Below are 14,955 nucleotides of genomic sequence, written 5' to 3'. Positions count from 1 at the left end.
CTGATGCGTTGCTGAAAGGAAAACTCCCCCGCTGGTACCGGCTCGTTAGAAACCCTCTCCTCCCCCCTCATGGTGCACGTTTCAATCAGATTTAAACAGAAACTACAGTGGAGCAGGAAAAGTAATGAATTCCTTTCATATTTTTTACATGAATGAGAAAATTAATCCAACTGTAAATACTTTTTGGGATTTTGAAATGCATTTACAAAAACAGCATAAAACTCATTAACCTTTCTCTGGTGTTCGGGTCACCAGTGACCCGTTTTCAGGTTTTAAATGCATACAAGTACCACATAGTAAATGTGTTTATAGCATCAAGGCTTTTTGACTTTGTCAGGAACCTCTATTTAAAAAAAACAACAACATTTTTTCACAAATTTTTAAAATGCTCCGGTTAAAATTATGACATTTGTGGTATTGTCAATTTTGACCCGGTTATAACGATAAGAACAACAATGACAGTTAAAACTGAAATCATAAGTGCAAAACCAACCTTTTCATGGATAAAGAAGCCTAACGACATAACCAAGGGATGAGAAACAAATGGACCACAAAGTACCACATAGTAAATGTGTTTATAGCATCAAGGCTTTTTGACTTTGACTGTCAGGAACCCCAATATAAACAAAATAAAAATAAAAAAAATCACAAAATTATAAAATGCTCTGGTTAAAATTATGACATTTGTGGTGTTCGGGTCAATTTTGACCCGGTTATAACGATAAGAATAATAATAATAAGAGTTCAAACTGAAATCATAAGTGCAAAACCAACCTTTTCATGGATCAGGAAGCCTAACAACGTGACCAAGAGATGAGAAACAAATTGGATGAAAAAGAAAATGTTTTTTACCATAGATGGCAGTAGAAAGTTGACACATCATTATATAGCAGAACTGGAAGTTTACTAATTTGCTTGATTGCTAATCGTTTAGCTGGTCAGCTCTCCAACTAATCAGAGAGCTCCTTCATGCCCCAACATGGCTAAAAGGGATTGTTCTGATGGCAAATTCTGTTATTTATTCATGAATGAATGAGTGTTTTGTTTTTTCGGTAAATGCATTTTGAAATCTCAAGTATTCATTGATGGATTAACTTAACTTAACTGTTTTTACAGCCTGTTGAAATATGCACTGCAAAAACTCAAAATCTTTCCAAGAATATTTGTCTTATTTCTTGTCAAAATGTCTCATTTCTAGTCAAAACTAAACTCCTTTCACTTAAAATAAGAATCATCACCCAAAAATGAACTTGTTTTCAGATAATTTTCATTTGTTTCAAACAAATTTTCACTTGGAATAAGTAGAAAAATCTGCCAGTGAAAGCAAGTTTTTTTGTGCTTGTAATAAGAAAGAAAAACTTGATCCACTATCAGATTTTTCTACTTATTTCAAATGAAAATATGCTTGAAAAAAGTTTTTAAAAAAATGTCTTAAAACAAACTACTTTTTTAATGTGATACGTCTTATTTTAAGTATAATGAGATTTGTTTTGACTAGAAATTACATTTTGACTAGAAATAAGACAAATATTCTTGGTAAGATGTTGAGTTTTTGCAGTGTGAACTATGACTTCTCCTGTGACTGAACCTTCTTCCTGCAGACCAATGTCTAGAGTTTCTTCTTAAGTATCAGAAAAGCTCCACTCCTGCTCGTCTACAGTATAAAAGCAGAGTTTATCTGCCGTTTGTCTTTATCTCTCTGTGTAACCCCCGTTCAATAGAGCGGTGAAGTACGAGGGCAGATGAAGTATTTGTGAGTCAAACTGTGGCGACGGTGTCAGCTGACCGGCGGCTGCAGCTCCTCCACTCTTTGATGGAGATGAAACTCTGGCTGAATTGTATCGGCACAGAGTTTAACGCGGCTGTTACTTAGAAAATACCTGCAGCTTCAATAGGAAGTCAAAGGTACAAGACTGTGGGCATAATAGCAACTTAACTACAGCTCCCAGGCTTCAAAGCAGGAACATGCACCCAATTACTGACCTTTAATTCTGCTACTTGTGCCTGTAATGACGAGCACGAGGGCGAATATTACGCTTTTAGAAAATAAAACTGCAGTTTCAATGCACCGGCATCAGACCCTGGGCCTGTTTTGGATTTATCCGGAGACTTTGGCTACAGTAATGTGTTGTCGGTCCCATCTGGCCTCATAGATACTTGTTGAATTGAGAGTAGGGATGTCACAATTACTTGTTTTCGCAATTAATCGCGGTATTAAACGCCACAATTAATTAATCGTAAAGATTCTTAAATACCGTCACTTTCCAAAAAAGATTATTTTGGAAACACAGAGGCAGATGTGCACAAAAGTTAAGGTAAATGTAAGAAATACTGGTCAATTTACCTAACGTAACATGGTAGACATTTAAATGTTAGCGTCTCATTTGTGATAAAAAACAAACAATTAAAATAAACTTAAACATTTGGTATAGATGACAATGAATATTTAAAACACTTCCCCTGGAGGATTAATAATTGGTTACATATGAATAGTAGATAGCCTACTTAAAATATTTAGTGTAAAAATTTGTAATGTAATTAAATTTTGACTGTATTTGATTTTACACATTCATATGTTGTGAAATTAATTAATGCATAATAATCGTGATAATCGTAATACCGTGATTATTTCTCTGACAGTAATCGTACAAAGAAAATCTATAATCGTGACATCCCTAATTGAGAGATAGAAAAAACTGAACATACAATGGAAATGTTTAAGTTTACAGTTTGGATTAGGATTCGAGTGAACAAACTCTGCAGTTAGAGCTTCAGAAACTGGATTTGACTGAAGAAGATTTACCACCGAAGTAAATTCAGGGTTTAAAATGGTCACAAATAAAACCAAACCGTAGGTCAACAGGTGACCCGACGCCCAAACTACACATTAGACCAATCAGTATTGATTATTTTCATATCTGCAGGTTTTAGTTTCTGCTCTGGACCGAGTCAGGGACCGAAACATGAAAGATTCACAATTAACGACCTTCAATAGTTCGTCATCCTTGAATTTAATGAGGGAATTTGTAAAAATCCTGATGAGATTTTCTTGTTTTGGGTTAATGAAATTCAAAATAATTGAAATTTTAAATGAACTTAAGTACAAACTGCCTGATTTTACACTACCGTTAAGACTTCAAAGATGTACTTTATTGATCCCAGGCTGGAAAACAATTGTGTTTCTAGGTAAATATAGATTTGATAGATCTGTAGTCCAAGGCTGAATGATTTGTGAGACTTGTGAGAACATTCAGATCCAGAAAATATTGTAGAAACGATCAAACATCAGAGATCAAACCACCTTAAATCGAACCAGAACCGTTTCCTCGGCCTGTTTCTGGAGCGACCAGCTGACGGGGGGAGTTTTCCTTTCCAGACATTTCTTGTTTGGACTTTTTTACTGCGGAGCCTCATTCACATCTGTCTGAAGCTTTGTGTCTGCAGCTTCCTGCCAGTAAACTACCGCATTAGATAAACCGAGCGCTTGTATTTTTCATTTAGTCAGTTATCAAACTGCTGATAACAAAGGAAATGGGAGTTAAAGCACAATTCTGCCACTTACAGTCAATAGACTAGATATTGTAATATCAGATGTAAAAGCTAAACTGTAACTATTTACATAGAGAATTTCAACACTAACATGTAACATGCTAGAATGCAAAAGAAATCCATATGAATATTTGTGAAATCATCAGTTTATGAAAAAAAAATGTTACAGTTTCTTTTCAGCAGTGCGTTGATAAGGGGTTTTTATACGACGTTCATTTTCTTTCCTTTTGCCCCTTTTTCTCTGTTACTCGCCGACTTTCAGCAACAGTTTTCTTACCACGAGGCATGGGTTCTGTTGATATTTTTGCTGTATGTTTAAGGTCACGAGTTGCTACGTGATATTTTAATTTGACTTGTGAAGTTCGTACGGTTTTTATCATGCTGGTGTTGGCATCTCTTGCTCTGAATAAATCTTGTGTTGCAACACTGATCACGACCTTTTATTGTTCATATTTCCTTTTTGTAACTTTGTTTTCTTACATTTTGGAATGAATTCAACAAATTTCCTCTAGAGGATCATTTAGGTTTACGATTAAGTTGCTGTTTAGCTCACTGAGTTGAACAGGCGCCCCAAATGCAGAGGCTATGATCCTCGCTGCTGGTTGAAATCCCTTTTCTGCATGTCATTCCCTTCTCCCTGTGTCTCCATTTCCTGTCTAGCTCTATTGTCCTGTCAATTAAAGGCAAAATCCCCCAAGAAATAATAAAAAGAAAAGAAAATGTGATTTTAAACCTTATATTATATTTGCAAAACTTAATTATTAATGCACTTTTTTACACTCAGAATAGATTTACTAACAGTGTTTTATGACGTAGTTTATATTTTATATTAAAAAAACTTCTCGGTGCATGTTTGAGTGGCCATCTGACTCTGTCTGTGGAAAAAAAAATGTATTTCAAGAAGGTCAAGAGTTGAGACACAAACGAGAGGGAATGCGTCAACTTGGGTCTCGCGTGAGACTTTGAATTAGATCTAGTTTTACAAACATGTTGGCTTTCTTGAAGTAAATAAACTTCTCGGTGCATGTTTGAGTCGCCATCTGACGCTGTCTGTGGAAAAAAAATTGTGGCTTTTGAGGGCTGTAAACAGCAGAACTTCAATCCACTCCCATTCAACTGCAATTAAACTGAAAATCTTCAGATTCCTTCTTTTAGACCTACAATGTTAGGAAAATACAGCCCTGAATTGTCCTTTAAGGTGGGAAATCCTGCACCAAACATCTCCAATTCCTCACATGAGCAGCAGGAGGCGCCATAGAAATGCAGCCATGAGTTTAGTTTCCCTCCGTTGTTGTACTTCCGGGTTAACGCCACGCCTCTTCCGGTCTGGGAACTAAACAAACACACGCGACAAAAACCAGCCCGCGAACCGTTTGAATGTGGACGGACAGGTAACGGGAGCAGCCGCGGATCGGTTTGGCTCGGTTCGGCTCGGATCGGTTCGGTTCGGTTCGGTTCGGAGGAGGTGAAGATGGTGAAGTGCGTCGTCTCCGGGTGTCCGAACCGGAGGCTGAGCGCCACCCGCGGAGCCTTCAGCCGCAACCGGCCGCCGAAGAGGTTCTTCAGCTTCCCCCAGGACCCAGCACGGGTCAAAGTGAGTCGAGCCCATAATACATCCATGGTCTAGCCCGGGTCAAAGTGACTCTCAAGTGTCCATGTGAAAGGAGCCGATTCCCCGCAGCGCCGCAGCCACTGTCCGTTAATTAGCTCCTAGCTAAAAGTTTACTGGGCCGGCCGGTGGTCGTAAAAACAGCTGTTTTACTGAACATTAGAAGTTTACATTTACATGAATAAAGATTAAATGTTTTATAGTAATGTGCATTCGTGTAAAGAACTGAATTACTAAGTGGGATACAACTTTAGCTGCTAGTTAAACCCCCATTTAAGTTAGCCTGTTATTAGCTGCTACTTAGCTTGTAATTAGCCTGATATCAGCTGCTATTTTAGCCAACATTTATTCTGTTATTTGCTAAACAGAAAAGAAAAGAAAGTCTGATATTAGCTGCTATTTTAGCTTACATTTGTTCTGATATTAGCTGCTACTTTAGCCTACATTTAAGGAGAAGAATAGCTGCAGTAGCTAATGGGGATCCTAATAAACAAAACAAAAATAACATGTATTCTGTTACTTGGTGCTACTTTAGCTTACACTTATTCTGTTATTAGCTGCAACTTATTTTGTTGCTAGCGGCTATTTTAACCCACATTTATTCTGTTATTAGCTCAAAAGAAAAGAAAAGAAAACTCTGATGTTAGCTGCTACTTTATCTTACATTTATTCTGTTATTAGCTGCTACTTTAGCCTATATTTATTCTGTTATTAGCTGCTACTTTAGCCTAGATTTAAAAATAAGAATAGCTGCAGCTAACGGGGATCCTAATAAACAACATAACAATACAAAAAACAACATTTATTCTGTTATTAGCTGCTACTTTAGCCTAGATTTATTCTGTTATTGGTTAAAAAGAAAATAAAGCATGTTATTAGCTGCTATTTAGCTTACATTTATTCTGTTATTAGCTACAAAGAAAAGAAAAAGTAGTCTTGTTTTTAGCTGCTACTTTAGCCTCCATTTATTCAGATATTAGCTGCAACTTTAGCCTACATTTATTCTGTTATTAGCTGCTACTTTAGCCTCCATTTATTCTGTTAGTAGCTGCTATTTTAGCCTCCATTTATTCTGTTAGTAGCTGCTACTTTAGCCTCCATTTATTCTGTTATTAGCTGCTATTTTAGCCTCCATTTATTCTGTTATTAGCTGCTACTTAACCCTCCATTTATTCTGTTGTTAGCTGCAACTTTAGTCTCCATTTATTCTGTTATTAGCTGCAACTTTAGTCTACATTTATTCTGTTATTAGCTGCAACTTTAGTCTACATTTATTCTGTTATTAGCTGCAACTTTAGCCTCCATTTATTCTGTTATTAGCTGCAACTTTAGTCCACATTTATTCTGTTATTAGCTGCTACTTTAGTCCACATTTATTCTGTTATTAGCTGCTACTTTAGCCTCCATTTATTCTATTATCAGCTTCTACTTAACCCTCCATTTAATCAGTTATTAGCTGCTGCTATGTTTGTAATTAGCCTGATGAATACATTATTGTCAGCTCCAGTTTGCTGTGCATCATTGAACCCATTTAAATTAGTTTCATATCGTTAGTAAACTTATAAACCGCCCGACTCTCAGCTTTGACCACACCCCCTGAACACACCTGTCCTGTCCCTGTGCTGCAGGTGTGGCTGGCGGCGCTGAGGGAGACGGACCGATGGGACCTGAGCGAGGAGCACCTGATCTGCGAGGACCACTTCCTGCCGGAGGACATCTCGCCGCGCGGGGTCAGCGCCGACGCCATCCCGCTCATGCCGCCGTGTCTGGACGAGGGAAGCATCAGCCGCTGGGGGGGCGACTCGTCCGAGGAGGAGGAGGAGGAGGAGGAAGAGGAGCAGCAGCAACAGCAGCGGCGTTGGGCTGCAGCTGTGAAGCTTCCTGTGGTGAATCCACCTCAACCGGTCCAACACCGGTCAAACCCACCGCTAACGACGTCAGTGAAGGTCAGAGATTATGAGGAAAAGGTGAGGGTCACAAAGTGTTAATTTGATTTCATATAATTCTCTTGATAAACAAAAGTTCAGGCTGAAGACATGAGAGTTTATCAACTAATCACCAGATATCAATATTGATTTGATTATTTGTTTATTTGTTTATTATTAAGATCCCCATTAGCTGCAGCAAAGCCACAGCTGTTCTTCCTGGGGTCCAACAGTATCAAATATACAGTTGAAAACACAAAACATAAACATTTTAAAAATTAAAAACAAAAAAACAAGTGAGCGATATGCTTAACCTAACAAAACAAAAACAGAATAAGTGTTTACATTTCTTAACTGTGCTTCATTCATTCTTCGTTATAGTAATTGTTCACATACTAATCCTATTATCTACATTTCTACGTATCATATATGTATACATCATTACACATCACACATCATACTTGTATATACCTTCATTCTACAGAATATACATTATAATAACACATGATGATTGATTAATCGACATGGCTGCAGGTTCCAGCCTCTGAAAAACAAGAATTTACTGCAGATTAGATAGATAGATAGACTTTATTATTAGACTCATGGTCCATTAAAAAAACAAACACACATACAAATTTAAAAGAGACAGTCATACCAGTGTCTCCACATGGCTGACTGGTGTCTCACAGCACTGAGTCCAGGATTGATCAACAGCATTAAAGGACAATTCCGGGCGAATTCAACTCGGGGTGTATTTTCATATCATTTTAGGTCTAAAAGAATGAATCTGAAGATTTTCAGTTTAATCGCTCCTGTTTTGCGGTAGCTGCGTCTGTCCGTGCATCGCCACGGCAACGATGAATGGGAGTGGATGTAAGTTCCGCTGTTTAGGCTGTTTCCAGCCCTCAAAGCCGCATTTTTTTTCCACAGACAGCATCAGATGGCTACTCAAACATGCACCGAGAAGTTTATTTACTTCAGCAAGCTGACATGTTTGTAAAAGTCGATTTAATTCAAAGTCTCCTGGAGTCTCGCGCGAGCCCGAAGTTGCCGTGCTGGTGTGTTCAGGTGCAGTAGGAGCTACCGCTTGTGTCATAAACACAGGAATATCAACTCTTTACTTGCTTGAAGTGTACATTTTTTTCCACAGACAGCGTCAGATGGCTACTCAAAGATGCGCCGAGAAGTTTTTTTTACTTGAAGCAAGTAAAGAGTTGATATTCCTGTGTTTATGACACAAACGGGAGCTTTTCCCACTGCTCCTGAACACACCGAGCACGGCAACTGGGTCTCGCGCGAGACTCCAGGAGACTTTGAATTAGATCGACTTTTACAAACATGTCGGCTTGCTTGAAGTAAATAAACTTCTCGGTGCATGTTTGAGTAGCCATCTGACGCTGTCTGTGGAAAAAAATTGCGGCTTTGAGGGATGGAAACAGTCTAAACAGCAGAACTTACATCCACTCCCATTCATTGCTGCCGTGGCGATGCGGGAACAGACGCAACTACCGCAAAACAGGAGCGATTAAACTGAAAATCTTCAGATTCATTCTTTTAGACCTAAAATGATATGAAAATACACCCCTGAGTTGAATTCGCCTGGAATTGTCCTTTAAGACAGAATTTTGTGTGTCATTCAGTCGACAGATGAATTTATAAATCAATTTCCGCAACAGAGCATGAAAAGTATTTACACGCACTTGACAGAATAACTCACTCGCACTGCACCACCTGGGTTTTCCCATCAAAATTCGTAGGCAATCGTTATAGGCAACCTGAAGTTTGCGAATGCTTGCCCTTTTTAACTTAACCCACAAGGGGGCAGTATAAAGGGGGGTACAGTGAGCTCTGAAGAGACTCATTTTAACATCATTAGAGCACCAGAAGAATGTACGTTTCAGCACATTGGCTTGTGTATATAAAATACGCCGTTGCCTGTACATATCCTCATCATCACACAAATCATCAGTGATGATGTGTCCCAAATACTTAACAGTGTGACAAAAAGATTGTTTAAAGGTACATCGTGTAGGAGTTCCTCCCATCTAGCGTTGCGGTTGTATAGCCTATCTCAAGCAACTCAGTCGTATTTTTCATGCTGCATTCATGTGAAATTGGGCAGACGGACAACAGCCGCTGCACGTAACGGCGTAAACAAGTGGTCCGTCAGCACGAGGCAAAACAATACACGTGACAATATGTTGTTATGGCGATGTTGTATTGTTTACCTGACCCACGTTTTACCGTCTTTCTCTGGACTTCTGTGACTAAAATGACATCTGGTTTGTTAGCGACGGCCGTCTGCCCGACTGCAGGTGAATGCAGCATCAGTGTAATGCTCCATTCCTCCTCACTGCGTTACGATAAGATAAGATAAGATAAGATAAGAAGACTTTATTGTCCAGTGGTTTAAAAACACAGTGGAAATTTGCCGTTGGCATCTTGGTAGTCGGCCAACAACAACAGCAGGACACATTTAGCACAGTAACAATAAGATAAATTAACACATGAAATACAATAAACACATGAAATACAACAATACAGTATCATACAACAGCTGCGGTGACTTTTCACAGACGCCGACGCCCCCTCGACCTGAGCCGACAGCTCTGGTGCCTCCGGTGAGTTTCCATGGTTTCCTACCGTCACTGAAATCCTTGTTCCCTGTCCAGCTGTTTCTCCCCTCCGGTTTCCCACGTAGCTCCGCCCCGAGATGTAGAATATGTGTTATAGAAGAGAACATGTCCAGGATATGTCGTATGATTTTCAGCCTCCTTTCATATTTTATAGAGGAGAGACAATGTCTGGCAGTAATAATTTCAGGATGTTAGAGGCTAAAAACTGTTTTAGTGTTTTAATGAAGAGTGGGAAACACAGTTTTGTTTTACGAATGTAAAGATTGAATGAATCAATGTTACAGAACATGAGGAGCTCTCATGTTGGAGACCCCCGTCCTAGATCATATCAGACATTTTCACTGTTTTCAGATGTTTTATTCATCAAATATTTAATTGATTAACTGAGAAGCTAATTGTAGATGAATTGATAATGAAAACAATTGATTGTTTCAGAACCAATAAATTCTGATCTTTGATGTTTCTGACTCCAGGACGCAGGTGCTGAGAAACCTAAAGAAGATAAAAGCACAAGGTAAAGGGTTTGTTTGATCCTGCACTCAGGTTTTATCTGTTAGTTTTCTGTCACAAGTTGTTGTGTAGTTTAATTTATTTACATGAGTTTGACAGAAGAACTAATCTAACTAAGTTAACTGAGTTGTTTTCCTGTGGGTTTTGTTTCCAGTGAGAGGAACGAGACGGCCCAGACCACGAAGGTCAAAAAACCAGGTGCGTCTGGAAAACCGATTAACTCGTGTTGAGAAACTAATGACATGAATGTAAATGTCAGAGGTTTTGACACGATGGTTGTTTGTTTCTGAAAGACTCATCCCATCCTGCTAACCATCTCTTTGAACTGTTGCCCTCAGGGAAACGTTACAGGTCCATCAGAACACGCACCACAAGATTCATAAACAGTTTCTACCCCAAGGCTATCACCATACTCAACTCTGACCTGAAACAAATCCACCTACATTTGCCAACATAACAGCAATAACTCACACAATGCACTGCACTTTGTACTATATACAGCATATGCACTTTCACTGTCTCGTTTTTAATGCATACAAGGTACTGAGTAAATGGTGTGATGTACGATGACGTGAATGTGACTGAATGGATGAGACGATGTATGGATGAGTATACTTTTTAATTTAACTAGAGTATTTAATTGTTTTTATTTTGTTGCTACTGAGCCCAGCATATGAGTGCAATGGAATTTCGTTGTATCAACCATACAATGACAATAAATCTATCTTATCTTATTTTATCTGTTTGTCGTCCTGTTTCCTCCTGTACCTGAGGGTCACGGTTGTTGTTTCCGTTTGTTCAGACATCATCGTGCAGGTTCTGACCCAAGGCCTCCTGGAGCTGCTGCTGACGGCGCCGGGCGGAGAACTGGACCTGAGGCAGGCGGCGACGAAGCTGGACACGTCCCGGCAGCGAGTCAACGACATCACCAACGTCCTGTCCAGCATCAACCTCATCAAGCAGCTGTCAAACCACACGGTGCAGTGGACGTGAGTGTTTCCATCTGAATGTTTAAATCATTGGTTCTCAAACCTTTTTTACATCAAGGACCCCTAAATGGACACAAATTAGACCACGGACCCCTATTGGACAAACACCAGAAATACACAAATATTTGTTCTGAGACTGAAGAGCAATGTGTACGTTCAAATTTTTGGAAATATTGTAGAGAAATTTTCTGGAAAAAAGTGGTACAGTTTCTCCAAAAAAAGTTAAACATTTTCTAGAAAAAAGTGGTACAGTTTCTCCAAAAAAAGTTAAACATTTTCTAGAAAAAAGTGGTACAATTTCTCAAAAAAAAAAAAAGTTAAAAAAATTCTAGAAAAAGTACGACAGAGTATTGGGGCACCATTGACAAATAAAAAAATCACAAACTTCGAGAATAAAGGCGTAAATTTACGACTTTTTCTTGTAAATTTACGACTTTATTTTCGTAATGTTATGACTTTTTTCCCATAGGAAGTGTGCGACTTTATTCTCGTAAATTTATGACTTTATTCTCATAATGGTTTTTATTTTATTTTAATTTTTTTTGTCGATTTTGCCTTTATTTGATAGTACATAGTGAGATAGACAGGAAAAGGGGAGGCAGAGAGAGGGGGAATGACATGCAGGAAAGGACTGCCCGACGCAGGAATCGAACCGGGGACGCCTGCGTTGAGGACTGTACTCTCTACATGGGGTGGCCGCCCTAACCACTGTGCCACGCACCGCCGCTATTCTCGAAATATTATGACTTTATTCTCAAAGTCTGTGTTTTTTTTTGTTTTTTTTTCTCAATGTGGCCCTAATACTCCTTTGTAAAAAAGTGATAAAAAAAAAGAAAAATAATTTAATTAAAAAAAGTGGTAAAAATTTAAGGAAAAAAAGTTGAACAATTCTAGAAAAAAATGGTAAAATTTCAAGAAAAAGTTGGGAGCCCCCTTGAACCCTCTCAAGGACCCGCACTTTGAAAACCACTGGTTTACATGAGTAAATGTTGTGTTGCTCTGTCTGTGTGTTGTGATGCCATGTAAAGCCCTTTGAGACAAACTGTTTGTAAAAACGGGCTATACTAATAACATTTCCTTGTCTTTCTCTGTCCCCTCAGAGGAAGTTGTCCCATCAGGAGCTTCCTGTGGACGAACCAGGACTTTGAGAACGAGCTGGAGGACATGAAGCTGGACGAGGAGACGCTGGACGACCTGATCTCCGGCTGCTCCGTGGAGCTGCTGCAGCTCACCGAGGACCGCGACAACTGTGCATATCCTCTAACGCCGGCTCTGATCTTAAACAGCTCGTTGGGTCCTGACGGTGCTGATGAGACAGATCTGAGATCAGTTCCTGGTTAGATGAAGGTTTTCCTTTCCTTAACTCCGGGTCCACGCTGGCCTACGTGAGCCACCAGGACCTGAGGAGGCTCTCGGTCCTGAGGGAGCAGACGGTGATGGTCGTCAAAGCTCCGGAGGAAACGACGCTGAAGGTTTCTGCTCCCACAGAGGTACAGAACCAGAACCTGGACCAGGACTAGTCGGCCCTGTTTCTGTGGACACTAGGGGTGGAACGGTTCACAAAAACCACAGTTCGGTTCAAATCGCGGTGTTGTGGTCATGGTTTTCAGTTTGGTTCAGTCAATCCATTTTGTAACTGCTCAAAAAAAATTTGTTAGTTTAAGTTTAAGTTTATTTCGGACATGTTAAAAGAAATAAAACATAATACAGAAATGAAAAGGGAACACTTAAACAACACATTGTAACTCATTGTAACAAGTATATCACACCCGTGTGAAATCAACCTGGGATGATCATTTTGATTTACATTGATCATTTTTATGTTATTTTGTTCTCAACACACTCTACTATATATTGAATAACGATTTTAAACTGCAATATTTCATTAATTGAGATCTAAGATGTGTTGTTTAAGTGTTCCCTTTATTTTTTTGAGCAGTGTATATTCAGGTTGAAACTGAAAGAATGAGGCAGTCTGACATGTGACACATCATTGTGACAGTCTGAGGTCTAAAGTAGGTGAGATTCTGGCTGCAAGAGAGGAAACATTGTTAGTTCCAACATGCATTGAAAGTTATATTTAACAAACGCTAAGAACAATTAGTTACTCACTGAAATATATATAACCTACATTTATCAATTGTGGTTCTTACAAAATGTAAAAGGAAAATTGTCTCTTAAAGCAGAAGTAAGTGATATTTTTGTGTTAATCTAAGTCTTAAATAGTTATATCTTCCGACAGCAATCACTTACATAGAGTGTTTGGTCTGAAACACGGGTCTGTCAGTCACTCTGCTCTGCTCTGAGCCCAGGAGAAAACTTTCCTTGTATCCTACAACCTTTATCCAATGAGGAGAGAGAACGGCATAAAGGGGCAGTCCTCTCTGTGTGTGCAGCCAAGGGATGCGCCTGAATGTGGTGACGTAGGGACAAGGACCAATAGATCCATGACGAGGGCGGGGACTGCTAACGCCATCGGCTGACAAGACGTTATGGTGCGTTCAAGGCAACCCGTAACTCGTGTTTTTCCGACCTGTGAAGTCGTACCAGTTCGATCTGGTACGAGTTCACGGGTCAGAAGTTACGAAACACGAGTGGGTTGCCTGGAACGCTACAAAGTCGTAAGTTGTGACTTGAAGCTGTAATTTACGGTTTCAAAAGCCTACCTGGAACGCAGCATTAGCCAAAACGACCAGATCGCTTACTTCTGCTTTAAAGCTCTGACCCTTGAATTAGTACATAAAGTAGTTAAGTTAAATTATTTTGTACTGTAACAACCACATTATTTACCAACAGCATAAAGTGAAGCATCGACTCCATCAACACTAGACTTAGGCAATTTTATTTATATAGCCAATTTTTACAGTTGGTCTCAAAGGACTTTACACAGCATCATTACTAGTTTCTCTTTTCATTACTAGTTTCTCCTTTTAGCTTTTATTACCGGCTGAATAAACCGCTCCACCCCTAGTGGACACAGTGGACATTCAGTGTGTGTGTGTGTGTGTGTGTGTGTGTGTGTGTGTGTGCGTGTGTGTGCGTGCGTGCAGGACAGGATTCAGGTCCACATGAAGGGGGCGGTCGGTCCCATCAAGGTGCTGACCTCTGACATCGGTTTGGGAGACGTGGAGGTCGGAGAGAAGAGCAGCTGCTTCATGACTCTGGAGGAGAGTCGGGTCAAGATGGCCGCACTGCACACAGGTCACACACACAGCTATACACACACAGCTACACACACAGTTACACACAGTTACACACACTGTTGTTTATTTTGCTTCTATGGACCAGTTGACCCTTCTCCTGCTGATGATGGACGTGTCGCTTTAGTTTAACTTTGGTTTTGTCGTTACAGAATGGTCAGGTCTCAGCGCTGTGCAGAGCTTCACCGGCTGAACAGCGGCTGAGGACTCGGATGAGGATGAACACGGGAATACGGCGTTTGGTGTTGAGTTCAGACTGCGACACTGAGACTTGAAGTGACTGAGCTCACACCTGTCGACAGTTTTCATTTGCATCATTGAAAATATTTTTATAAGAAGCTCTGCAGGAGAAATCATGATGATGATGATGATGATGATGATGATGATGATGATATGGTCGCATTTGGTGTTATACTTTATGTTTCCACTTTTGTAAAATCATGTTTATTTGACTTTTGTTTTTGATATAAAACTGTTTTCATCTGAAATTTCAGTGTCTCAATATTTAAAACTGACTTGAACTGGTTAAAAAAAAAT

The 14,955-nt window shown here is 39.5% G+C and overlaps 1 protein-coding gene across 1 annotated transcript; it reads left to right on the top strand.

Annotated features, from left to right (window-relative positions):
- The first annotated feature begins 4,935 nt into the window (after window positions 1–4,935).
- Window positions 4,936–14,906, top strand: LOC146961125 (uncharacterized). The gene is made up of 10 exons (XM_085770522.1): window positions 4,936–5,143; window positions 6,787–7,125; window positions 9,660–9,704; window positions 10,193–10,233; window positions 10,384–10,427; window positions 11,032–11,218; window positions 12,319–12,471; window positions 12,594–12,708; window positions 14,269–14,419; window positions 14,571–14,906. The coding sequence occupies exons 1-10, from the start codon at window positions 5,021–5,023 to the stop codon at window positions 14,609–14,611; spliced, it is 1,239 nt and encodes a 412-aa protein (XP_085626648.1). The 5' UTR covers window positions 4,936–5,020; the 3' UTR covers window positions 14,612–14,906.
- The last annotated feature ends 49 nt before the right edge of the window (window positions 14,907–14,955 follow it).

This window comes from Trachurus japonicus, chromosome 24, assembly GCF_045865225.1.
Source record: "Trachurus japonicus isolate A0001 chromosome 24, Traja_1.0".
In the NCBI taxonomy this organism is placed as follows: Eukaryota; Metazoa; Chordata; class Actinopteri; order Carangiformes; family Carangidae; genus Trachurus; species Trachurus japonicus.
The sequence above is the reverse complement of the archived record's forward strand: the minus strand, read 5'-3'. Positions and strand labels throughout refer to the sequence as shown.